Raw genomic sequence first — 24,733 nt, forward strand, 5'->3', positions numbered from 1 at the left:
GTCAAGTCCACTGCCATAGACGAATAGAACTACTGACGAAGAGAATGTGGCATGGCGACAGGTTCAGCTATGCATTGCTGTCGTCATCTCATACCTTTTTAATTACACACCGCGTCTTTCAAAATTCAGAGTTGAAAAGGTTCAAAGCATAATAAGTCTATAATAAGCCACAGTATAACTGAGTAACAAATGTATCATAGCCTGGACTTGTGACGAGCAACAGCATGAAAAGGTAACGGCACCTGATAGAACCGACACAACTCATTAAAGCGTGAAACACCTCCCTACGCAGAAGCCATAGATCTGTCCAACTCGACAAGATAGCTGATGCTTCTCTCTGACTCGGAGGCAAAGACTGCGTCGCTCATAGCTGCGTCGAGCTTCTCCTTGCCAAGGCCAACACCATTAGGACCCCATTTGCGGGCAGACTCGCCCACGAAATTGTCATATGTCGTTGCTGGCTTTTCACGACAGATGTCGCACATGACGCCCTTGAATCCGTTGTAGTCAAAGCCGGCGCGAGGGAAGCGCTCCATCACAGCGTGATACTCTTCGACAGTAATAACATTGCTCTCTGGAGCAACGATCGGAGTATATTTTGGCCCGTAGAAGTCGGCGCCGATAGCCATACTGGTTAAGGACACATCGGGTTCGGCGTAGGGCGTCGTTCTAAAGCTTGTGTGCAGCGCAATGGCGTACCACGATCTTTGAAGCCTGTCTTCGCTCCATTCTTCCGCAGGCGTAAGGTCATTCAGGTTGCTGCGGAGCCACTCCCGTGCGAGGCTGCTCCGTCAACCCCGAAGCGCTTATGGGCGGAAAGGAGTTCCTTGGTCTTGGCCCAACCCAAGTCATGAAGGATACAACCAAGGGTGACCAGTTCGAGATCCGTGTTGCCATAGATATGGGGCAACTCCTTTGCGAGGGCCCAATAAGCCGAGCGAACCGTGGTGGTTATGAACCAATGGGGCGCAGTACTTCTCGGAATACTTGAAAGCTGCTTCGGTAAGCGGAGACCGTGGGAATACAAGGCCAATCTCCGGAATGTCGGGAAGCGAGGTGACTGCCATGATGAAGTCTGCGTGATTGATTTAGAAACTGATTGACAGATCAGGCTTCTTCCCTGTTTTGCTGCTTCTGTTGAATGCTTTGTGGGTGCTGAGAGACGACTTCTGGCAACTGCTGTCTGATACAAAGTGCTTTTATAGGCCATGGCGAGATGGCAATTATGTAAAGTATCCGATGCTTGTCGGATACTCACAACGGGCCTTCATGACGATGTCTGGGAGCTTATGAAGCGTCAGGTTTATAAACTGGTTACTTCGTAATCACTCCATGCCTCCATGTCAGGCAACCTGGGAAAATTCGGCCAAAGTTCGAGTGGATTATGCGACGAGATGTCTTGAGGCAAATGCAGACAGTACGATTCTTTAACACAGTGCCTGGTCAGGAGGGGAATTTACTTCATACTGGTAGGGAGATGCTAGTTGTCGCAATGTTATGGGATACACAGACTACCTCTTAGATCAAACTCTGGAAACCACCCCTACTGAGGTCCTCTTGTAATCAGTCACGGGGCATATGAGGAGCTTACATCCTGTCACAGGTTGTCATAATCTGGCCGTCGCTAGCAGAGCGCCATTTTATAACGGTGATGACTTAATACTGCCAGTCAATATATTCGGCAGAACTGAATAGTACCTCTACACGCCTAAAGAGACAATACCTGCTTGTCTTGTGCCAACCTGTCACTCAGCTCAGCTCTGTCTACATCCTGAATATTGACACACTGTTCAATCGCCAAAACAGCCGCCGTGGCCGCGCTTTGTCCCATTATCATATACGTTGGTTCCATACGGATTGCTGCAAAGGCCACATGCGTGCTGCTCATTGTGACTGGGTTGAGGAAGTTAACGGCATCGGTCGAGCGAGGAATGATACTTCCGAACGGAATGGGGAAAGGCTGCGGAACCGGAGTATGCACAAGTCCTTCATTACGAATTCCCGAGTCAACAACGACCCTCTCCACTTCGTGCGAGTCAAGCGTATAGGATCCGAGGCCAATGATGCTGTCCTGGGCGAAGGTCTGAGGGCTCTGCACGTCGCTTTGTTTCATGATATAATCTCCCTGCATGCGTCTTGCTTCGCGAATGTAGATTTCGTAAGGCCAGTTTCCGTTAGAGGTCCATTCATCTTTGGCGTATCCCCAAGTGCTTGCGGAATCCCTAAATCGCTGGGGTACTCGCGGATGGTTGGCAAGCGTCCAGAAGAATCCTTGTGTATATGTCTTGTAGCTTTGAGCGATGGCTGAGCGGGTTTCGAAGCTCTCCTGGATGTAGTTTGTTTTCTTGATTGGGTCGTAATTTCCACCCAGGAAGTCAGTGCTTACTCCGCCGTTCGAGTTGGAGTCTGTCTTCAGGTTCGGCATCAGCTGCTTTGTAAAGAATAGATCGTGGTAGCCGGCTTCGATATAGCGGAGTAAGATCTCGTACAGAGCCTCGTCATAGTCATCCGGTTTGGAAAAGGGCACTTGATTGTCAGTTACCTGCGTCAGGCTGAGTCGATAGTTGAATGCTTGAAGCCGATAATTATCAGCTGTACCATTAACCTTCTGGACGTCTCCCGCCGCAACGATGTGGTCGATTCCTTTGATAAGCCCGCTGTTGGGATCGTCGGGTGTAAGGTATGGTGACATCCCGAGATAGCCTTCCTCCGCCGCTATCAACACCCCTGCCAACGACTCGTCAAAATCTGATCGGGCTTCGCGGCCAATGGTGTAGGAAATTTGAGCCGCAGCCATGAAGTCCCCCTCATAGCTTGCATCCATAAACATCAATGCGTCGTATACACGGCCTGACTGCGTCTTGATAGAGGTAATCCGGTTGTCTTTCATTGTGACACTGTCGGCAGTCGGCACAAGAGACTCGTTCCGGAAAATGGGTATCTTCAGCTCTTTAATCCAATCCTCGAATATCGACTCCGCAACATGGGGCTCGAACGTCCATTGTACCTGCTGGGATTCGTCTATTGCGGGCCCTGGCTGGGCAGCTATGTTTTTGTTGATGTACTGCGTCCTCGTCTCCCTGGACCACGCGGAATCGGATTCATAGTACTGGTACACCCGACTATAGAACTCTCTCGCGATGCCCCCGATGGCATTTCCATTCTTGGAGTCCGTCCAGCCGAGGCCGGATACCGTCATGCCGCCAATGTGGTTGGTTGGAGATACAATCGCAACGCTTTTGTTCATGCGTGTCGTTTGGATGGCCGCAGCGAGAGCTGCTGGGGTGGACCCGTATATGAGGATGTCGTATGTTGCGCCCCCAGATTGTGCGCAATCCGCTCTTTTCCCGCCCTGATGACGCAGAGGAGCCGAGTGACTAACATGGGGAGACATGGTAAAGATTAATATGAATATTGCTCTGAAGTAAAAGTTATAGAAGCATGATAATGGTCCGTACAGTCGTTGAGCTGCCATCTTGAATAATAGGCCCTCATCAGATCTGCTTGGTTCGGAAAGAGTAGCAAGGGTGGCTACTCATCAATATGAAAGAGGAGCGCTTTCGAAGGTATTTATACCTGCCGAGCAATTGTTGCTTCCGCCCTGATCGTCTAACTTGAGAATTATCGCTATATCCTGGAATCAGTTGCTGGTAACACGTGTCTCACTTCCTACGTAGGGGTAGACCGATAGCTTGCTGCGTGTTTTACTCACAATAGCACGTCTGGTCTGTCCAAGTATCTTAGACAATACACTTTTCTTAGCGTCTAACGTCTTGAAAGTTTTTGATTGTTGAGCTATTCCGTGTTACCCGGTGTCTTTGCTTCCGTTCTGTGCGCATGGCAGCCTGTGCACCTCCATTACTGTCGCAACGTGACCAACACGACACCACAATGTGGGCTAACTTTCAACGTTGGCATAAAGGCTTCCGTCAGCAGATATGAGTTCGTGATATCGTCAGGTAGAAGAATTTGTAGCAATCTGTAGCTGGCGACAACAAATGGAAGATGAACTCACCACACTGGTCCTCCACTCCCCTCGTTAACGGCGCCTTCCGGAGTTCTCAAGAGGCTGGCTTCAGCTGGCTTCAGATTCAATCAAGTTAGCGAAGCCCTGTGTTCAAAGCAACAGATCACTGTAGGATCAGGAACCCCAGACCAGGTACCCCAGATACTACTACCTCACCTTGCATTGAAGCCAATGCGAAGCAGTGCTGCGATGATACCAGAAAGATGGGATCAGCCTAGTGTACGTGCAAAGAATGAGGAGGTGTTTCTCGTACAGAGTAGAACGCCCTTCTTTTTGGCGGGGTTGGACAGGGTAGCCGGACGAATTAAAGCGATCAGCGCCTTCATTGTAACAAGGTGTCCCTGTCAGCCATGGGAACCTCGTTTTCTTGCCGCTGAGAATGGCACCTTGATCTGCCCGCCAAGATACTTCCCCGCCTCGGCATGGAAGAAGTGTCTCATGACCAGAAGGCATTCTGAATTGATTAGCCAATGGCTCAGGTGATAACTCGTTGGACAAGTGTATGACGTTCTCGCTCGACCTAGATGCACCAAATGGCATCATAACGTTGCAGTGAATGTCGCCTGCTCACAATGCTGCAAAGTATGAGTGCATACCAACCGCAGCAATTTTGCTTGAGCTAACTAACGACTGCCGAAGGTTTCACTCGGCGATGTCATATGAGGACCTTTACGATATGAAGCCTGGATCCTACCTTGCATCTGGTCTTCCTTCTTTGCCCATCTCGGGCCAGCATCGCGAAACTCACACGATTCCCTCCTGTTCCTCTTGTTGGGGCAAGTGCATGTAGTGGTAAAAACTCATAGCCTTGACTACCTAATATAACCGTCGGTAAATATCCAACACCTGCTCTCATACTATGTTTTCTTGACTGTCTGGCGCCATTGTCAAGCCACTGAATCGGTGAACGGTTAAGAACTGCGGCCGCGTCTGTGTACCAAAGGATTCCGTGTGGTCGGTAATAAAAGGCCGTATTCATGGAAGACACAATATGGCACCCATATGCTCCTCACTTCCAATATAAAGGCTTCAAATCATCCATGCCGACTGCGATATCCCAATTCATGCCGCCGGACATTCCATCGTGTAGCTGGTTGGGGCACTCGAGGTCATGAAGCCATTGATGATAGAATCCCGGCATTTCCAGTGACGCGGAGACATCCGTAGTATATAGACCATCTTGTGGCACAAGGTTGATGAAATGCTCCAACGTGGATGCGTCACTATCTGGGTTTCTCACGGATCTCCCGAATTCATCTTGTGCAATCATGTGTGTTGCGCATACGCCAGGCTCCTGGGTAACCATTCCTCGCTGCAGCGGCGCTCGGGATCTAGCGGCTCGGGCTTTTCCCATCAACCTTCGTAATGGCTTATACGCATCGCAGCAGATTCCATCTATCTCCGATGGTCCCCTTTGGCTCATGCCGCTTCTCATATGACAAGCGCTGGAGAGCTTGAGCCCCAGGGCAAGCGTTGCATCTACTGCACTCCACGCCCTGTCGACCTGTTCGCCTTCTGTGCGAACACACAGGGCAGAGAGCAGAAAGGAAAGCGCATACCATTGGATATATGTCTCGCATAGCCATCTCCATTTCTGGGTCTTCTTTTCTGTGTTGAGGGCCAGCCAGTATTCCAGAATCGTGATAGACGCAGTGAAGAGACGATCCTGGGTATCATGTGGCAGCCCAGCGAAACCGGCGCGACGCAACGACGGGTGGTGAGCAACAAGCCGCATCTTTGTAAATATGATTTGTGAGATGGTATATATATACCAGGAAAATGGCTCAGATAAGTTGCAGTATTTCAAGTAGAGCTCCTGGAGTCGCTGTTGACTTTCGAAAACCTGCTTTATCTCTTCTGCGAGGTCGACGTCTTTACCCCGTTTCCCTAATGGACTGGTTGACGAGTATTGGAGTTGTCGAAACAGACCCGTCGCCTCGAAGCGAACCAGGCTGAAGCTCATCTCCGTGAGACCAACCCGAGGTTGGGGAGTCTCTTCCATGTATACAGACAAGTCCGAATCGTTGATGTTGAGCGGAACGCGGGTGTCTGCACCGCTGTGAGGAAGCGTGGCATCGTGGCCAGAGTCTTCGCATGCACGAGAATCAAGGACGCAAATGCTCCACCACAATCTTCGTCTCATCTCAACGGTGAATGGAGACAAGCCGAAGTGAGTACCATCGCGGTGGATTCCGGCGTTTTGTGCAAGACGAACCACCAGAGCGGTCAGACTCCACATGAGCCTGATGCTGCAGTGATTCCGTAGGCTCATGAGAAAGATGACAAAAGCCTGCAAGACGATCAACTCATCCGTTTCAAGAAACTGGGCTCTAGCCAGTGCCTGCTCGGTAGCAAACTTGTACCTATCAATGAGGTCACCCTTATGATTCCCGAAGGTTTCGCAGCATTCGCTTTCCGTGAGACTTTCTACAGCAGCAAAGTAGATGGAGAATATAAGTGCCTCAAGTCCTCTAGGTATGCAATTTGGTTGCTTGAGGGCTTCAAAGATGATTGGCTCCGTTGTAGGCAGATGCAAAACCTTGATAAGCCTGTCGCAGTTCTCTTTGAACAAACGCCAGTAGAGCAGCGCCTGGTGGGATGGCGGGTGGAGGCTAATCAAGGACTGATGCTGGGAATTAATCCCAAATACGAAACTTTGGTTGGTAGTTCTAGTGTTCAACGTGTGAGTCGTGTTCGAAGCCTTTGTATCATCTGGAAAATCCATCAGCAAACTCTTGAGGTCATCCACCTAGTCAAGGAGAAGGGAACAACAAGAATTAGCACAAGGTCTCATTGTAGTCTTTTATCAGCCGGATCATATACCTCTTCATCCAAGCTTGCCCAGAAGCTACTGCTGATGTATCTGCTTTGTCCATCCCCAATAGCCAGCCTGCCAAGCTCCGTGCCCAGTTCACCTAGTGCATCGTTCTGTGATCCTCCGCCGTTAGCCGAATCAGAATGCGGCGTAGAATCAGCCTCGCGAATATCTGGAGTTGGTCGGACCTCTGCCTGCTGAGAGGATGGTTGTTTAGCTACTTGGCTGTAGTTGTCTCGCAAATGGCCAATTACGCCCTCGAGATGCTGGAGCCTCTCCAGCATCCCTTGCGTAGTCCTTGGCCTGGTTGAGGGCCGTCTCGGCACAAACAAGCACTCTGCGCCAACTCTGCGACAGTTAACGCAAGGGTAGACTCTGTCGCACTTTTTCTTCCTTTTTCGACACGATAGACATGAGTATGGATTCAGCTGTGGATGTCCAGTGTATTCTTCAGCTGTTCCGCCACCAGCTCGCGGGGAACCTGGCTCATCAGCTTTGGTGGGCTGCGTAAAATGTGCGGAATCCATCTGGCGTGGCTCGTTTGTTTCTTCCATGGTAGTGTGGAAAGAAGGATGCTTGGCCAGAGCTGGTTGCAGCTGAGGCGGCCTCATCGGAGTGCGATGCGCTGGAGATCAGGCTTACATGAGCCGGGTTGGCCACAGTTCTGTCGAAGCGGACTCTTGGCAAACACCGCCAAAGACAACTGCCGATGGTTGTGGGGATCTGCTAAGCCGTAAGATTAAAGTTGGTTTTCCTTCACCTCTGTTCTTACGCTCTTGAAAGTCAGCGAAGTGACCAGGCGCTAGGTCATGGAAACAACTCTTTGTCAACCAGGGGGATACTTCTATTGCAGATAACAATAGTTTTTATTTAAGCTTCCGCCATCAATTTTCATCAACCTGGGGTGAGGCCTAATCGGGGGCGGCTGGATTGACTGTCACAGATCTACTTACAACTGTACAACCGTGATGGGTCTGCTCAACGCGATTCAAGAGGGTGTGTCAAGGCTACTCTCAAACACCATCAACTATTAAGCCTCGATACGATGTATGTCAGACACTCTCAATTCTTGTATCTTCCGCCAACCCGAAGCGCCCGTATGCTGGTGGAATTGCAGACTCCCATTCTTAGTTGCAACGGCACTTCAAACTAACTCTTCATCACTGCAGAAGGATTTGCGCCACGCCGTTGCTCGGTCGACGCACATTCAGCAACTACAGCAGACGTTGCAGGTTGTCAATGTTCATTCGACCCATTCACGGATCACCTCTTAAGACCATGACTTGCATTTGGTGCCTCTCAAAGCGTGTGAAATACTAAACGATAAGAGGGATACGGTGACCGCGCACTTGGAATTGACCCAAAGCCCTTGCCTTGACAATGCCCTTGCGTAAGCATACGAAACCCCCTCCAAGGTTCACTTTTATGATACTGAAGTTTGAGGGAAATCAGATGAGGTGGCAACAACCCATTCGGACGCAACACGAAGCCACGCTGCATACTGGAGCGGCCCTGCAAAATGCCAATGGCAGGCTAGCAACGAGAGAAACAAGTAGCAGGATAACGCTAACGCACCTGCGAACGATGCAGTTCAGCACTCTGAACCCCGGGCAGTCAATTCTGAATGGCGCCAGATTCTGAAGCCTCGACTACCCAGATCCAGGGTATAGCGACGCGGGCGAAAAAGAAGGCTTTACCTCCGAGGCAAGACGATACAATCTCGCCTACAATCACACATATGGTCTCACGATATCTTTCTGCTATTACATCCGAAGCAAAAGTGGCGAGCTCTTTTTCCGTTGCTATGACAGCGTTGAGATTCTACAATGTGGATTTTGTGAGGAGATTTGTCATGGTTGACAATGAGGACAGTGCCATGATGTTTAGCAGCTGCTTACTGGTGGGCTATGCTCGTCATACGGCACTAACAGGACAAGGAACATCGACAACTTTGCTAGAATTGAAGAGTCAAGTTATGCGTCATTTGACTTCGAAGATGAACTCTCCGGAGGGGCTGCTAAGCCCTCGCTCTCTGGTTGCTATCTTGGCATTGGGGGCTCCCATTGTATGTCTGGTTTCCGGAGACTTTCCAAGAGGGCTCAGCATCAGAGAGTATATCAACGTGACTCTGGAAGAAGTCTATCTATGCAATGAAGAGTCTGCAGTTGCAGCTCTAAGCTCGTACAGCGAACAAGGCGTTCACCGGCAAGCACCACGCAGACTGTTTCTGAGAACGAAGGCCAACTTCCAGGACGGTGACAGCATCGCGCTACTTCAGTATATCTCTAACTTTATGAAGCTGTGGGTGCTTTTTCTTTCTTCAGCTCTTGATAGCCTGCTAACAAGTTGGACAAGCTCCATTGCTATCGAGGCCGCTGATTATTCAAGCACTCCTTCAGCGGACATTGAGACACCATTTCCAGTAGCGGGTTCATCGCAGGACTGCCCAATTACCGTACAATGGACTTCGCCACTCACTCCTCAGTGGGTCGATAAGTCCTCTACGGTGCACATTGAGTCCCAAATGCTGCTTCTTGCAAGGTTGGTGCACAACTGGCTTGCGACGTTCCCTGAAGATGGGAAGCACGGATCAGGATTCACCGGGGAGATACTACAAACGAGAGCAGATCTCCATCAACGAATTGAGAGTTTCACACCATCGGCGAAGGCTCAAAGCGAGGAAGCTGAAGCTATGTATGAGTGCTGCCGACGAGCAACGTTGGTATTGTTGGCCGTTGAAAAGCTGCGCATTCCCATTTACACCGCGGCGAAGCATGCGAACCAAACCAAAGATTACGAAACTTTTCCGTAAGACTGATCTTATAAACCTCTGGGGAAACCACAGAGGTTTGTTGTTCTGGGTTGCCGCAACTTGTCAGTTTGCCACTGCGGGTCACTGTTTTCCTCTTCTGTGTACAACACTTCTGGCGAGGCTGGTACAGGAGCTTTCGATGTCGGGTTTGTACACCGAGTTGGCTATTGTTTCTTTGAATCGGCTGAAACAGTTCGAAAGTTCATGTTGTTTTGTGAGAGCTTAGGCCTGGAGACTACTGCAAGTAGCACTCATAGATTGGGACGGGATAATAAACTCTGTTACAATTACGGCTTCCTGAGCGTTGATGACCTTTCCCTTAAGAGAGGTTGAAGAACAGAAGCGTCGGGTCCTTTCTCCAATAGGACTTATAGCTCGGTTAACCGTGTGCGTTTGGATGCGCTTCGAAACAAGCACCTTCGTTCCGATATCCGACCTTCTACCAACTTCTTCGTTGTTGGCTGGCTGTCTGTCTTTAGGCACGAGATGGCGGTCAACATGAAGCATCAATGTCGCACTTATTAGCTCAGCAACGAGACTGAACCCCCTTTACCATGTCTGACGTCCCCAATTGGCAACCCCAAAACACAACGCAAGAAAAAGACGACAGTACTGGTCACGTCCGTCCACACGCTGCCTCCTAGCCTCCAGGAAACTGTCGCCATTAAATATGCTAGATAAGCTTGCCACATCATTATACTTTATGCCTGAAATGAAAGACTGGGAGGTTCACACCTATATAGCAGCCCATCTTACAGGCAGCTGAGGTGGGTTTCCAGCTGTCTGTTTCAGCCTAGCTCTGGCGTTTATATCTCGTACTCTGAGGCTTTAAAGTTTATCAGCGTTAGTCTTTGTGACCTCCCACGCAATCTGTTGTGGATTTCAGCAGACTATCTAGGAAATATACCTTACAACCGGCTCAACCTACTCAGCCAATCTCGCATCTTCGGGGTTGACACTAGGGAAGCAAAGAGACTAATGTGCCCATGCAACCATGCTGCAATGAGATGGAGGTTGTCTACAGATGGAGTAGTTGAAAGATGCAAGCAAGTAAGCCTCTAGCCCTTAAGGTTACGCTAGGTCAAACTTTACACTCGTCAAATGGAGATTCTACCAATTAAAAGGCCAAACTTTGGCCGAATGCTCCGTGTATCGCAACGTTTCGCACACGTCCGATCGAGGTTTTATTGGCTGATAGAAGCAAGCTGAAATGCACCTCTCAACCCGAGGAGCGATACGTTGGCTAGTCCTGTGCTGCTAATCTTGGCCAAGGCACATTACCCATACGGAGAGAAATGCACGCTTGGTATTCTTGACAAGTAAGGACGAGCATTACACACATTGCTTACAGTGGCGTTATCAGGGAGTAGCAAAAGTACACATGTGCTTGATAAGTGCTTCGCACATCATACACCTCAATCGTCCTCCTTTGCCCCAACGTAGCCACTACCTTACGAATGACATCATGTGAAGGCTGGATCAATGCATGCCAATGTGTGCTAGCAAAAGGCATTTGGCACTGCGTAGTCTCGCGCCTTTTTCTCGGAGCCCGTATCAGCCGGGCGTGCTTGTGTGTCGATCGAAGCAGCATAGGGCGTGCCGCCATTCGCAAGCATGGCCTGCTCAGAGCAGTATAAGAGCTTGAGAAGGCGTGAGCCCCGACTTACGTACCGGAAACGATTAGCAATTAGCACAATATCAGACGGCCATTTTTCATCAGCCTTTAGTTGGAACGTCAAAATGGTTGTTCTTATCACAGGCAGCACCGGCTACCTCGGCGGCCAGTTGGTCAAGGAAGCATTCAAACGCGGCCACAACGTCCGCGCAGTTGTGAGAACAGAAGCTTCATTCAAGAACCTGCTTGATCAATTCCCTCAGTACGCATCAAAACTTTCGCATGTCGTCGTGACAGACCTCACCAGGCCTGAATCGTTTCAAGGGGCGTTTGAGGATGTGACGGGCATCGTCCATGCCGCTTCGCCCTTTAATCTTGAGCCGAAGAACAATGAGGAGCATTTGCTCAAACCGGCTATTCAAGGATCGGTAGCTATACTTGACGCCGCCTTGCGTTATGGAAAAGACGTCAAGCGAGTTGTCGTCACGTCGTCTCACGCCTCTGTCGTGGACATTACCAAGGGGAAACGAGCCGGCTATGTGTACAACGAAAAGGACTGGAATCCCATCACTTATGAGCAGGCCGCTGACCCATCTACCGACGGCGTGACGGCATACTGTGCTTCAAAAGCGTTGGCCGAGCGCGCCGTCTGGAAATGGGTGGAGGATCACCCCGACGCACCATTCGACGTTGTCACAATAACTCCCCCGTGGATCTTTGGCCCCTATGCCACGGAGCTGACCTCCACGAAGCACCTCAGTGAAAGTGTCCGCCTTATCTACAATCTCTTGGGCGCCACGGAAGTTCCAGGGTTTGACTTCGGCGGCTATGCGGATGTTCGCGAGGTCAGCGCCGCCCATCTACTTGCCCTCGAAGTACCTGCTGCCGGCGGAGAGCGCTTCTGGGTTGGACAGCCTCTCCGCTGGCAGACTGTGGTGGACATCGGCAGGGAAGAATTTCCCGAATTGAGATGGAGACTCCCAGTGGGACAGCCGGGGTGGAAAGAAGATGCCTACGGCGTTGATGGCAGCAAAGCAGAGAAGGTCTTGGGTCTGAAGTATTTGACCATGAGGGACACTGTCAAGGATACCTTTGCCCAGCTGCTGTCGGCGGAACGGGCTGAGGCGGCGGCTGCATAAACTACCTGTACGTTCTGATGAGAAGGAGTGTTTCGATCTGAAACAGACCTCTCATCCGTACTGCACTCCGGGCACATAGATTGAGTAAAGATGCTGATCCCGGAATCCTAAAATATGTAAGAGGTAGCACACTTTTCTGTCACACAAGTGCTCTAAATGATCGTCACTCGTCAACCGGACTTCAAATCGGAGTTGAAAGGGGCAAATGCAAATGGGATAGCAAAGTGTAGGCAAAATGGGCTGAAAGCCAAGGTCCTCCGTAGCCCATATCAAACACCGAATGGCCTACGAAATAGATATCACCAATGCTACCTCGACCACTAGACTTTGCCCATGTATTTGTAAGACGCTCAACAGATGAATGTAACTGCAACGGAGCGATACTAAAAGTACTATGTCAAGATTTATAAGAACAATCCATTCATTCGTTCATAAGGGACTGAATAGCCAGTAGGGGTACTTAGTACTACCCTGGCAACTCTCTACGGTATGTACAATCTACTCCACCTTCGCCTTGTTCGCATTCTGGTCCCGAAGCAACCCTCCCCATATTCATTTTCCACCACAACAGCAGCTCTTTGGCAGGCGTACCGTCCCGATGCCGAAACGTTCCCCTCAGCGGTCTGAGGAGTAAGCTCCAGTCTCCTACCCAGCGAAAAGTGCTCCACATGTTTTATACACCGGTCGATCGCCATGTGACCGCTCCGTGCATACAGTGTCTCCTCGCTGTCCCCCGGTAGGATAGGGGGAGAAACCGTATCCAGCACGTCGCCCCCATCCAGATGAGGCGTTTAGCTGGTGCAAAGTCGCCGACACCTTGTCCACCGCCCCATCGTATAGCGCAAAGAAGATGCAGTGGTTTCCCTTGTACTCCGGCAGATGTCCGGTATGAAGGTTGATCATCAAGCCGCCGCGCTCATTCAGTTTCCGGCCGATGAATTTAGTGCCCGAGACAATCGTCAGCTCGGGTTTCCACTATTCCACTGCACCCCACACCACGCGGCAGTTGACGCTGTCCACCGTGACGTCCGGGGACGTGGAAACATGCTCTCGGGGAACCAAGCGGTCGAAGTAAGCCTTGCGCTGCTTGTCATGCCCAGAGTTATGGCGTCGCAGGCCGTGATTAATTCATGTAGCATGCGTCGACGAAGCGACGTTTTTCCACCAACTGGCGGATCTGGCCTTCGTTTGTCTCCAAGATCCAACGGTAACCCGGGAGAGCCTGGTCGAGATGGTATCGGAGGTAGCTGTGCTGAGGGCCGTCCGAGCAGAAAACGAGCACCCTCAACGGCTGCCGGGCTCCTAGGCCGCGCAGAGACAGCGGTTCGGGGAATCGAGACTTGTATCTCTTAGCAATGGGAAGCCTGCCGCGATCACGATGGAAGAGCACATGCATAGGGTCTTGCTCGCCGACCAATGATCGCCACACAGCTCAGGCGACAGGGGGTGCCTGCGCAAAACCGCCGGTGTTATTGCCACCGGTGATAATGAGCTGACCCCCCCTTGCAATAGGGATTCACTCGAAAACCACGAGCCCAGTAGCCATAAATGGTCGAACGCAAAACTTGCGGTTTCCGCCTGGATACAAAGTGCCACGCTCTTTGGCTGCCGCATATTCCTGTGGGAAGTAAATGCTCGCCACTCTTTCGAACAAGGCTTTGAGCTCTGGGGAGTCATGGGCGGGACGATCCAGCCTAACGAAGCCTTATCTAGCTGTAGAAACATAAGAAATATAAGAAAGTATTATCACAATAGTATTTATTATAATTTGCCTTACATCGGACTCCGGGGACGCAAGGGTCGTCCGGACCGGTGTAGACGACACAGGCAACTGGCAGCTAAAGCGACTAGAGCGCATCTTCGCTGCTGATCTGCGCCCGCAAAGACTTCTGGCTGGGGATGCACAAGGGATGTAAGTCACTTTACTGCATAGACAGAGAGTGTACGGCTCGGAGGACTACGACTGGCGAGCTGCACAGGTGTCTCCTGGGGTTCCCTAATGAAAGGTTGTTGAACCTCTATTCTATTTGTACTACCTCGATGTCCACCAAACTCCAAGTGCACCGATCTGTCAAAAGCTACTAGTCACATTCTCAACCTTGTGGCTAGCCATCAATTACAACCGAGCGTGATAGCCAACTAGCCATCAGTCGGCACACCAGCCGGGTAGCGCTCACCGACAACCTCAAACTTGGCCAGGACACCGTCAATAGCCTTGAGGTCTTCCTCCGTCAGCTCGACATGGACACCGTTCTCGCGCACCCTCGCCTCGGTCGTCGCGCCGGGGATGGGGATAAAAGTCGGCATGTTCGGCCTCTTGGACAGACTCTGAATCCACCCGAGAGCGAGCTGCGCAGGGGTGCAGCCCTTCTGCTTAGCCAGGGTCTCGAGCTGCTTCACGAGCTCAAGGTTGATGGCGAAGTTCTCGGGCTGGAAGCGCGGGTAGTAGCGCCTCAGATCGCCTTGGGGGAGATCGTCGAGGGACTTGAACAGGCCGCCGAGCATGCCTTGACCAATAGGGGAATAGCTAGGTTGGGGTGGTAAGTCTCATTAGCTTGGCTAAGAAGCGGGGAGAGAAGGGGGTGTCTTACGCGACAATAGGGATGTTCAGCTCGGCACAGGCGGCGGCGACGCCATTCTCCAAGACATAAGTGTTCCACAGACTAACTTCGACCTCGACAGCTACGATCTGCGTGATGGCAGCCGCACGACGGATAGTCGGAGCTGCGACTTCGCTGAGCGCGATCCCGCCAATGATGCCCTTATTCACGTACTCCTCCTCGAGGAACTTGAGCGTCGTCTCGAGCGGGATCTTGGGGTCGACGCGCGAGCACTCGAAAATGTCGATCCTGTGCGTGCCGTCGAGATCGGCGAGAACCTTGTCGATGCTCTTTTTAATGCCCTCGGGCGAGCCGTCGGGCGACATGCTGGCGAAGTCGAAGGCGCCCTTGACGCTGAGCACGATCTTGTCCGCATCCTCCGGGTACCGGCGGAGGTAATTGGCCAGCAGGGTCTGGGAGTTGCGCTCGGGGGTGCCGTAGTGGTCCCCCCCGTTCCAGAAGGTCATGCCCGACTCGATGGCGGCGCGCATGGCGCTGATGGCTTGCTCGTCCGAGATGGCAGGTACGCGGGTGGCGAGGCCCATGAGGCCGAAGCCGGTGGAGCCGATTTGCTTGCCGACGAGGGAAGGCATTGTGGGGAGAGTCTGGTGGTGTTGGAAAGGTGTGTGATGTTCGGTTTTGTCAATTAGCGTTGAGCGTGCGATGATGTTCTTCTAAAATGATCTCAAGCTCATGGCGGCAAGCTCATTTATGTATGCGAACCTCTGGATACAATCCTCAGATACCGAGGGTGCCATCATGCCGGTCGTCGTCATTGTATGCGCTCAGGCTTGTAGGCTGGCCTGTAGGTTGTGAAGAAGTCATTCCAGAAGCGGTTACACTTCTCAAGTTCTAAGCCTCCCTGTTCAACGCTGAGATAATGGCTGGCCTGTAAGTTGTGAGAAGTCATTCCAGAAGCGGTTACACTTCTCAAGTTCTAAACCTCCCTGTTCAACGCTTAGATAATGGCTGGTCTGTAAGTTGTGAGAAGTCATTCCAAAAGCGGTCACACTTCTCAAGTTCTAAGCCTCCCTGTTTAACGCTTAGATAATGGCTGGTCTGTAAGTTGTGAGAAGTCATTCCAAAAGCGGTCACACTTCTCAAGTTCTAAACCCGGTTCCACTCTTAGACAATGAAGAATTTACTACGTGAGGTAACTCGGATCCACTCCGAAACCAGTTCTTAAAATGGAACTACTTCTCTGGCTGAGATAGATACGCTATGTCTTGGCATGGCAGCAAGCGCGGCACTGCTTCCCCTAACAGTCCGTTTATGGAAGTAAGTCTCGTTAGGCCCCGTGTTTTGCCCGACCTAATTGGCCGTGCCCGGGACAAACCCGCAATGACAGATCTTTCTCAGTGCGAATATACTGTGACCAGACAGCAGCCTCCAACACATGTTCCTGCCGGGGATTAGAGAGATCATTATGTCCGCAAAACCCAGTTTGATCATGATGGAGGACGAGGTATAAAGTCCTACTATTGAACATTGAGGCCAGGAAGCCACAAGCCACAAATAACGACATTTATCACCTCGATGACACAGTGTTTTAGCGCGGTCTACAAAATGGAAGCCAGACGGTATCGTGAGGTGCGGAACAGTTCCGCGAGTGGTAGGAATACATTGGCCTTTCAGGTACGACTCCACGACAACAAGTTGCACAGGCTGCAGCCTTCCAGGTACCAAAGCGCCCAGACACTAAGGTGAGTAGTCTAATCAACAATGTTATATGATCGGCACTGTCGGTATCGCCGTCTATTCCCAGCAACTCGGCCCACTAGTTAACAAAGTCTCAGTTCTGCGAAAAGCATCGTTCCGATCGCCTGCTCGGACCATACTTGTCGTCTTCATGTGATACCAATGTAGTCCAGGGACATGTTACTCCACCTCTACGCCATCCTCAAGGCCGAATACCAAAACCGCTCCGCCTCCAGGTCATGTAGCGGCGTGATCCAAGGGAAGTGCATAATTCGACGATGCGCATCTTCCCAATCCCGAATAAACCCGTCTCGAGCGGCCTCTAGGATTTTTGTAAGCAGCCAGCTCTCCTCCCGTTCGGGCAGCACGGAGACGCCACCGACAAACAAAAGCCAGAGCCTGACATCCGGATCCACGTCTTCCAAGCCGGCGGCCACGACGTCCTTGAGGTGCTTCCCGACAAGCTCGTACTGCATAAGGCGACGTCGACCGATCTGGAAGAACAACGTCGTCGTCAATGCCGTCAGGGCGATGTGGCAGATCGAGTCGAGCCGGCTGCGCAAGAGCGGTACGCCCACGGGTTGGAAGCGGACAAGCCGGTACCCGAACGAGGCGATCGTCTCTTGGAGTATGTGGGGGTCCATCCGGTACCCCTGGGTGAAGAATGCCGTGACGTTGCAGACGTCGAGGAGAATCTGCTGGAGGTATGGATTTAGGTGCCTGAACGCCCGATAACACCCCAAGCTGGCAAAGCTCGCTGTTCCGACAAAACCGCAAGACGCCATGTGCGAGGAGACTTCGACCATTTCGTCCCGGTAAAAGACTGGTGACGTGCCGAAGTGAAGCGTCACATCCAAATCAGTCCTACAGGCCCACTGTGTTAGATGGCACAGTTGGACTCCGTTCCAATATGCGGTGACTTACTTGCACACCTTGGCCAAGAGCTTCAGGTTGGGCTCCAGGCCCACTATCCCTCCGCGCAGTTCTATCATCTTCTGTAGCCCCCTTAGATGCACCAATGCCCTGTCCTTGGCTCCATTCAGGAGTTCATGGACTATCATGAAGTTGACAACATAGATGTTTGCATCACACGTTGCTTCTCGTGTGTCTAGGCTCTGGTTCACCAGTACGACTGCTTGCGTAAGGTGTGACACAATGTCCGAGTTTACTACGTCCCTGCCGAAGAAGTACCGGTTCAAAGTCCCCATCAATGCCATGGTGCAGTGGTATGCTGGAAGATGTTAATGGTTAGGCCGACTGGCGAGGATAAGACGGTGATTATACCAGCCTGGTTACTGAAGAGCACGCTCAACCAGTGATTAACATGTTCCGGAGTAAAACAGAGCGCTGGGGGTGTAAGGCAATCCGTGACTTCGGACAAGACTGGTCTGTGTGAGTAGCAGGCCACGCCTAGTCCCCCCATCCAATGCCTCGGGGGACACTCACATTGCCTGATGACATGCTGACTCTGCGGTGTAGCATTGGTTTGGAGATGCATTGGTATGATGAAATCTTCCCTGATTGTGTGCAAAAACACTGGCGAGATCGGTAGAAGGAAGTCTTGCATAGACTGGTCCTCCTGCGGATCTGAATCTGTTGATGTTGCGCAGTCCAGGTCGTGTATTGTGGGTCGAGATTGTTTCGCCTTCTTCGTGCGACGGTTGTAATGCTTCTTACCCACATTCTTCCCTTTCATGGCATGGCTGCGCGCCTTCCTCCGCGTGCCAGCGTCAGTCTTCGTTGCATCAATAAACAAGAAGGTCGTCGACATGGTCAACTCTCTTCCAATGCCCGTGTGTCTTGGGGTGCAGGAGGAGCGTTTGAGACATGTTGTGTCACGACCTAACGCTTATTGTCGCGGCAATGGATAAACGTTAGGCCGTTTGAATGATTAAAATTAGATTATTAAATAAGCTTAATAGTTTAATAATTTATAGATAGATTATTAAAGTCTTAGAATAATTTAAAAAGAGATTGTTATATAAATAAAATAATTTAGCCTAAATAATTAAGTATAATAAACTAAGTCTCAGATTAATTACCCAGGAGCAGGGGTTAGACAGCGGGCGCCCAGGGCGGACCAGAAGACGGGAATAAACTGTTGGCTGTTGTGAGACGGGTCCACAACGTGGGTGGCCACGGCCCGGCCAGAGTTATGTGTAACCAATATCATAGCCTGTACCAAAGCCTTAGTATTAACAAAGTTCGCATTTTCATGTCTTGGGATTAAAGTCAGACTGATTCACATGAAGTGGGCGCCAGAGACTTTACCATATGTGAAGGGAGCGGTTTTGAGATAACATATTCTCTTATGGAGCTACCTACATGATCTGGGTGGTCGATAGGCCACTTCAACCGAGGATGCAATGTCATAACTGCAACGAGATATTGTTCACTGTAAAGTGTACCTCCGCCTTACGTCAGAATATTGCGATCATCTGCAAAACTGCCATGTATGTCACTACATGGCTGATTGTGTACACATAGCACCGATGCAAGGCCTCTGTCGTTCCTCTTCAGCATGCGGGATGCTGCAAAAGAACACTTTCCGCCACATCAGGTGTCAGTTTCACACAGAGTTCCGATGAAATAACCTTCATCCCACTCTAAAATGGCAATAGTTTACTCGCGCCGACGGATATCGCCGAACCATGAATCGCTGAGCGTACAAGTACTCAGTAAACCATCTCATTATCCAATAACTATACTTCGTGCGAAGTATAGTCCCATCATGCAGGGTTGTGCATGAGCTTTTCCTGACAACTACCCGAATGCCGAGTCTGCTTCTGAGTACTTTGTGCGGAGTACTTACATGCGACGTGATCGTAATATGGTGTTAATTCGCGCCAAATTCTTGTCGAAGGAAACCCATCTACTGAACAAGCGATACTACAAGCACGTTCACGTTCATTATATGTTTCACTAAAACTTTAACATCCTATCTACATGTGGATAACAGATTTCAATCTGTACCTAGTCTAGATCAATTGGAGATGCATTATTAGGTCTGTTGTTGGTTGAAGAATCCACGTGAATAGTAATATCGCTGAGTGCCTGACAACGTGGAGAGGCCTACAGCGAGAATAACTTATACAGCTTCTGCTGCAACTACAACGGTACATTGCATCAGATCCATATCGAGTAACGTAGCACGTCTCTATTATTGAGCACTGGAAATGGAGACAGCTCCAATCAGTTAGGGGTGTTGCAATCTACGATTGAGAATATATCATCGTTTTGAACTGTACCGATTACAGGTTTGTGAATTAGTGATATGCCCAAACGGAGATAGATGAAAGACAATGCATATCTGCTGATTACTACGTACAATATTGTTTGGACGTCTATTGAGCAATAAAGCCTCGTAGAGAATGGATTTTACTACATACAGTTACGTACTCTATGCCTACAACAAAGTATAGATACGCACGCAAGGACTACACTATCGTATCAGATATCGGAGTCCTTTGCAACTCTGTTCTCAATACCTTGCGTATATTTATTCATACCAATACAGCATCACCTCGCGCATAGAAAGACGCCGTCAAATACCTCTCTGTACCCCTACTTTACCTGACTGCGTTTCATCCAGCAGAAATGACCAAGAGAAGAAACCATCCTACAGAAATACCACGTTGGCATTCCATGTCTTTGTGTATTTGTATGCTCTGAACGTCAGCAGATTGCTAATGTCCGGTAGTATTAGCACCCGCATTTTTACAGGTAACTCTCTCAAGTTCTCAGCCCTGTTCACATCAAATAAGCATCAGCACTAAGCAGAAGTTATTTACCGGCCCGCGCCATCGGCCCGCTATATTGCATGTCGAAAAACAATGTACTCCACCAGTAATTGCTGTATTCAATACTCACCAAGCCATGTTTATCACATGGTATGAACATAACCGCAGTCCTTCTTAGCCTTTGTCCTATCAGAGGCATTGCGACCATATCAGCATACATTGTCTGCGAAGACAAAGCTTCGAAACGGTTGGCTTTCTCTGAACCTGAACTCTATCTTGACTGACTCGTAACAGATACTAACCCCCCTGCATCCTATATGCTGCCTTGTACGAAGTATGAAGATCTGATGTTGTCGCTTTACCAACTATCATTGCTCTGCTTACATGTATAGTCATTCGGTATCCGCACACCATGTCGGTCTGGTAATTACCAAGGCGTCATGCAAGCACTTACGGCATGGATCATTGTTCATCACCTCAAAGCTCTCCCAGCCGATGGCATTCCATACGTACTTTTTAGTGGCCCTTGTTGCATCAGCACTTCTCGTAGGGGTTCTGCTATCACCCCTTTTCCCGGCGTTTTCCACATGTACAATATACCATGAGTATCCCTCAAGTGTCTCAGAGATGGTTTCGCACTGCGTCGGGCCGTGTGCTGGATTGGATTGACGTGGCCAAACAGCAATAGACCGATACGCGCATGACTCCCGGTGTAAATAGTCTGAATGGCGCGATTCTCCTGCTTAATATGTCAGGATCACCGTCATCCTATCTCTTGCACTAAACGTACTAGTATCCACCTTCAAAACCTCAGTGAGCCACTATTAGAAAGAGTTACAAAGGCAATGCAGTGATTTCATGCCAATCCACTCCGAGATACGAAATACGAAGTCCTGAGCAGCGTTCCACGACCGCTTCCAATAACCTGATAACAATAACAACCCATTATGAAAATCCGCTGGCCCTGAGGCCGCTAATTTTTAGTGTGTAGCATCACTACTTGCCAGTGCTCTTATTTCAAATTCAGATTACTAGTGGTGCCTTGTATCTGGTGTTAATCAATTGCCATTGACTTCCAGGATGAGGCTTGTTGGTGACGGACTTTGTTTTCCGGCGGCTCCAGTTGGCGGCAGCGGAATTTTTTTTGCGCACTCCTCTACATCCCCTCTCATCCTCCTTCATCTTTCCAGACCCATTCAGTGGTGCTGTTTTTGCCTCAACCCTCTGACGTTAACGTACACCGAGACTTTTGTCCTCTGGGCTCAGTCAAGTTCCCTTCTCTTGTCACCATCGTGCAGACGAATTACAACTCTACGAGTACCACCGGGAACTGTTGCCATCGTGCAACTGCTGCCGGCAGCAGAGCAGGCTAAAAGTATGGTGGTCAATCTGAATTGCCGCAGAGCACGCAGAGAAATGCACACCAAGAACCTCGAGCAAGTGACTGGAATGGACCTGATGATCCAGACTGTCCCTACAACTGGCCGATGTGGAAGCGGATCTATATGACGAGTATCCCAGCATTGCTTTGCATCAACGTGTTAGTATTCTCCGAAAATCCATTGAAGAAGTCTCTGACACCTCCAGGTCCTTTGCCTCTTCTGTTTACACATCCGGTGCCGATGACGTATCCTCGCATTTTGGCACCTCCCATACGGTGTCTCTGCTTGACCTGTCCCTTTTCCTATGGGGTCTGGGACTTGGGGCCATCATCGCGGCGCCCGTTAGCGAGCATTATAGACGGAGAATTGCATACCTGACGACGGTTCCAATTTTTGGACTTTTCATCCTCGCCTCAGGTCTCGCGCAGAATTTTCATCACTTCGGCCATCTGTCGCTTTTTGGGCGGCTCCTTCGGAAGTGCAGTGGTCTCGGTGGATGGAGGTGCAAATTCAGACCTCTGGCCGCCAACTCTCGCAGGATTTGTTTATCCTTTCTATTTAGTCTCACCTTTTCTCGGGCCTGCTTTTGGTACGGCAGACTCCCTCCGTCCATTCACTGCGAACACGCTTCTGACACCAATGTTCTAGGACCCGTTATTGGCGGTTTCGTAAGCGAGAAGAAGGATTTCCGCTGGCTCGATTGGGTGATACTCTTCGTGGTGGCTTTCAACTACGTCTACGCCCCTCCCCAACCCGACACTTACAAGAAAACAATCCTCCAAAGGCGAGCAAAGTCGTTGAAGCAATCCGATGCCTCTCTTGTGGCGGACTCGCGCCCATTGAGCGCCGTCGTCCAGTGGGTCGTGCTCAAGCCATTCAAATTGCTCTTTGTGGAATCCAGCGTGCTCTTCATGACCAACTACATGGCGTTCAACCTTGCTGTCTTTGACAGCTTCTTCGCCGCTTTTCCCCACATATTTGGCGACAAATACAGATTCACGCCTGGCCAAGAAGGGCTCACCTTTGTCTCAATCGCACTGGGCTGCGTTATCGGCTTCGTCTGAGTCGTCTACGTCGACCGGCGAACATATCCGGCGCTCGAGGCGAAGTACGATGTCGGGGCGTTGCCGCCTGAGCATCGCCTCTACGGCGTCATGGTAGGGTGTGCCCTCAACCCGATCAGCCTCTTCTGGCTTGGTTGGACCGCCAATTCCGGCGGGCACTGGCTGAGCCCCGTGATCGCAGCCGTTCCGTTTGCTGTGGGAAACATCATGGGTGTACAGCAGCTGTGCCCTTTACATCATGAACTCATACGGATCGGTCCATAGCGCTAGCGCTCTTAGTGCTAATAGTCTTCTTCAGTATGCAGGTTGTGGCGTTCCCGCTCTTTACCGTGCAGATGTTCTCTTCTTTAGGGATAGAATGGGCCAGTAGTCTGCTGAGCTTCGTATCCGTGGCCTTGGTACCGGTTCCGTGGGTCCTGTGTAAATATGGCAAGCGGCTCAGAGCACAGTCAGTATATTGTTATCGAGGCGTTGTCGCTAGAGAGCTCGTCAGTAGAAGTTGCATGTGAGACGGAATAGGCAGCAGACCTAAGGCAGAAAGACGAGACGCGCGTTGGAACAGTGAGGCGTCCTTGGAGAATTTTCTAACTCTAATTATCCTCCCCAAAGCGAAGGCAATGATGTTGGTTCGGCTGTCCCTAATGTTGGGTGGCGGATCCTTGGCAACCGCGAGCAGAGAATCGAGTCAGATATGCAAGGTGCAAGTTACTCGCAGGTGTAGCCAGCATCTTTGTTTGTTAAAGTAGCAAAGAATGCCTTCACAATACACCTCTTACTGCAGTACGAAGACTCGACGTTTGCAAGACCCCCTTAGGCCTCAGAATGGACTACCCTTGAGTGGCGCGATGAATACGTTGAAATGGAAAAAATCTTGATTCAATTGGCCTGTCACAAAAGAAAAGCTAAACAGCTTGGTACAAAGTATTGTAATGTTGCCTAAAGAGCCAGAACGCGATTCTCTCTTCTGGGTAATGACCATGCCGCACGGACACAAGACAAGCTCATACTCACCAGTCGACAAAAGCATCACAGTGTCTCTTCCTCCAGTCTTTGCGCGAGATTCCTCCCAAGGCATGCTATAAATGAAGTTGGTTCCCAGTAAGTAACTTCCCCATTACACCATCTCAAATGTAAACCCGACACCTGAATCTCTCCCTCAACGAGAAACTCACTTTCTCGAATGCATGTGCGAGTACTCGGTACTGATGACCAGCTTTTGCTCGTCTCCGGGAACCCGTGAGTGCATGTGGAAACTCCGTCGGATGTAATGCGGCCAATTGAGCGCAAAATATCCGAGTTGAGCTTAGTGCAAGGCGCTATTCCATCTTGTACTAACTTCCTACCGAGCAGTTGCCTGCCCTGTCACGTGTTACCGCAATCTCCCCAGCCTCCTCGTCTTCTCTTCTCCGCTTTGACGCGCGGGATTCTGCTTCATCATCAACCTCATCATTCGCAGTCTCGTCGCCATCAAAGGAGTCTGCCGAGCGCTCTGACCAGCTGTCCGGATTTCTATCCACTGGAGGAGATTCAATCTCTTGTGGAAGACCCGGGGTCTAGAGTAGGGGCCTTGCTTCAGCTCGCAGGTGTTTCTGGAGCGTGGAGCTGGTCGCCTGTCTGCGAAGCTTGCTCCTTTGAGCTTGTTCTGCTTCATCTTTTCTCATCGGCTCGTACGCGCCTTCAGGGACTCAGCGCTGTTTTCGCGCCCTTGGCCAGCTGTCCGGCTATCTACCCACTGAACGGGATTCTTTCCCCTTCTTTGGAAGACCCGGGGCCTAGGGAAGGGACTCGTCTGAGCTCGCAGGTTTTTCTGGAGCTATGTGCAAGTCGCCTGTCTGCGAATC

The 24,733-nt window shown here is 50.5% G+C and overlaps 8 protein-coding genes across 8 annotated transcripts; 3 read left to right on the plus strand and 5 right to left on the minus strand.

Annotated features, from left to right (window-relative positions):
- Window positions 1–284: 284 nt before the first annotated feature.
- CCMA1212_001321 (uncharacterized protein) lies at window positions 285–1,067 on the minus strand (the record flags this gene model as incomplete). Its single annotated transcript, XM_073698752.1, has 2 exons — window positions 285–783; window positions 976–1,067. The coding sequence occupies 2 exons, from the start codon at window positions 1,065–1,067 to the stop codon at window positions 285–287; spliced, it is 591 nt and encodes a 196-aa protein (XP_073563178.1).
- A 641-nt stretch (window positions 1,068–1,708) lies between these two features.
- CCMA1212_001322 (uncharacterized protein) lies at window positions 1,709–3,394 on the minus strand (the record flags this gene model as incomplete). The annotated part of the gene is made up of 1 exon (XM_073698753.1): window positions 1,709–3,394. The coding sequence occupies one exon, from the start codon at window positions 3,392–3,394 to the stop codon at window positions 1,709–1,711; it is 1,686 nt and encodes a 561-aa protein (XP_073563175.1).
- A 1,642-nt stretch (window positions 3,395–5,036) lies between these two features.
- Window positions 5,037–7,396, minus strand: CCMA1212_001323 (Bikaverin cluster transcription factor bik5; the record flags this gene model as incomplete). Its single annotated transcript, XM_073698754.1, has 2 exons — window positions 5,037–6,776; window positions 6,851–7,396. 2 exons carry the CDS (start codon window positions 7,394–7,396, stop codon window positions 5,037–5,039), a joined length of 2,286 nt encoding a protein of 761 aa, XP_073563176.1.
- Window positions 7,397–8,466: 1,070 nt separating this feature from the next.
- CCMA1212_001324 (uncharacterized protein) lies at window positions 8,467–9,654 on the plus strand (the record flags this gene model as incomplete). The annotated part of the gene is made up of 1 exon (XM_073698755.1): window positions 8,467–9,654. The coding sequence occupies one exon, from the start codon at window positions 8,467–8,469 to the stop codon at window positions 9,652–9,654; it is 1,188 nt and encodes a 395-aa protein (XP_073563173.1).
- A 1,740-nt stretch (window positions 9,655–11,394) lies between these two features.
- CCMA1212_001325 (NADPH-dependent methylglyoxal reductase GRE2) lies at window positions 11,395–12,408 on the plus strand (the record flags this gene model as incomplete). The annotated part of the gene is made up of 1 exon (XM_073698756.1): window positions 11,395–12,408. One exon carries the CDS (start codon window positions 11,395–11,397, stop codon window positions 12,406–12,408), a length of 1,014 nt encoding a protein of 337 aa, XP_073563174.1.
- A 2,093-nt stretch (window positions 12,409–14,501) lies between these two features.
- Window positions 14,502–15,601, minus strand: CCMA1212_001326 (Pyridoxal reductase; the record flags this gene model as incomplete). The annotated part of the gene is made up of 3 exons (XM_073698757.1): window positions 14,502–14,506; window positions 14,568–14,935; window positions 15,000–15,601. 3 exons carry the CDS (start codon window positions 15,599–15,601, stop codon window positions 14,502–14,504), a joined length of 975 nt encoding a protein of 324 aa, XP_073563171.1.
- A 1,296-nt stretch (window positions 15,602–16,897) lies between these two features.
- CCMA1212_001327 (uncharacterized protein) lies at window positions 16,898–18,477 on the minus strand (the record flags this gene model as incomplete). The annotated part of the gene is made up of 4 exons (XM_073698758.1): window positions 16,898–17,570; window positions 17,631–17,937; window positions 17,991–18,089; window positions 18,153–18,477. 4 exons carry the CDS (start codon window positions 18,475–18,477, stop codon window positions 16,898–16,900), a joined length of 1,404 nt encoding a protein of 467 aa, XP_073563172.1.
- Window positions 18,478–21,823: 3,346 nt separating this feature from the next.
- On the plus strand, window positions 21,824–23,156 carry CCMA1212_001328 (Polyamine transporter 4; the record flags this gene model as incomplete). The annotated part of the gene is made up of 4 exons (XM_073698759.1): window positions 21,824–21,829; window positions 21,850–21,986; window positions 22,034–22,886; window positions 22,932–23,156. The coding sequence occupies 4 exons, from the start codon at window positions 21,824–21,826 to the stop codon at window positions 23,154–23,156; spliced, it is 1,221 nt and encodes a 406-aa protein (XP_073563179.1).
- Window positions 23,157–24,733: the final 1,577 nt, after the last annotated feature.

This window comes from Trichoderma ghanense, assembly GCF_004382785.1.
Source record: "Trichoderma ghanense strain CCMA-1212 chromosome Unknown scaffold_0, whole genome shotgun sequence".
NCBI classification, from domain to species: domain Eukaryota; kingdom Fungi; phylum Ascomycota; class Sordariomycetes; order Hypocreales; family Hypocreaceae; genus Trichoderma; species Trichoderma ghanense.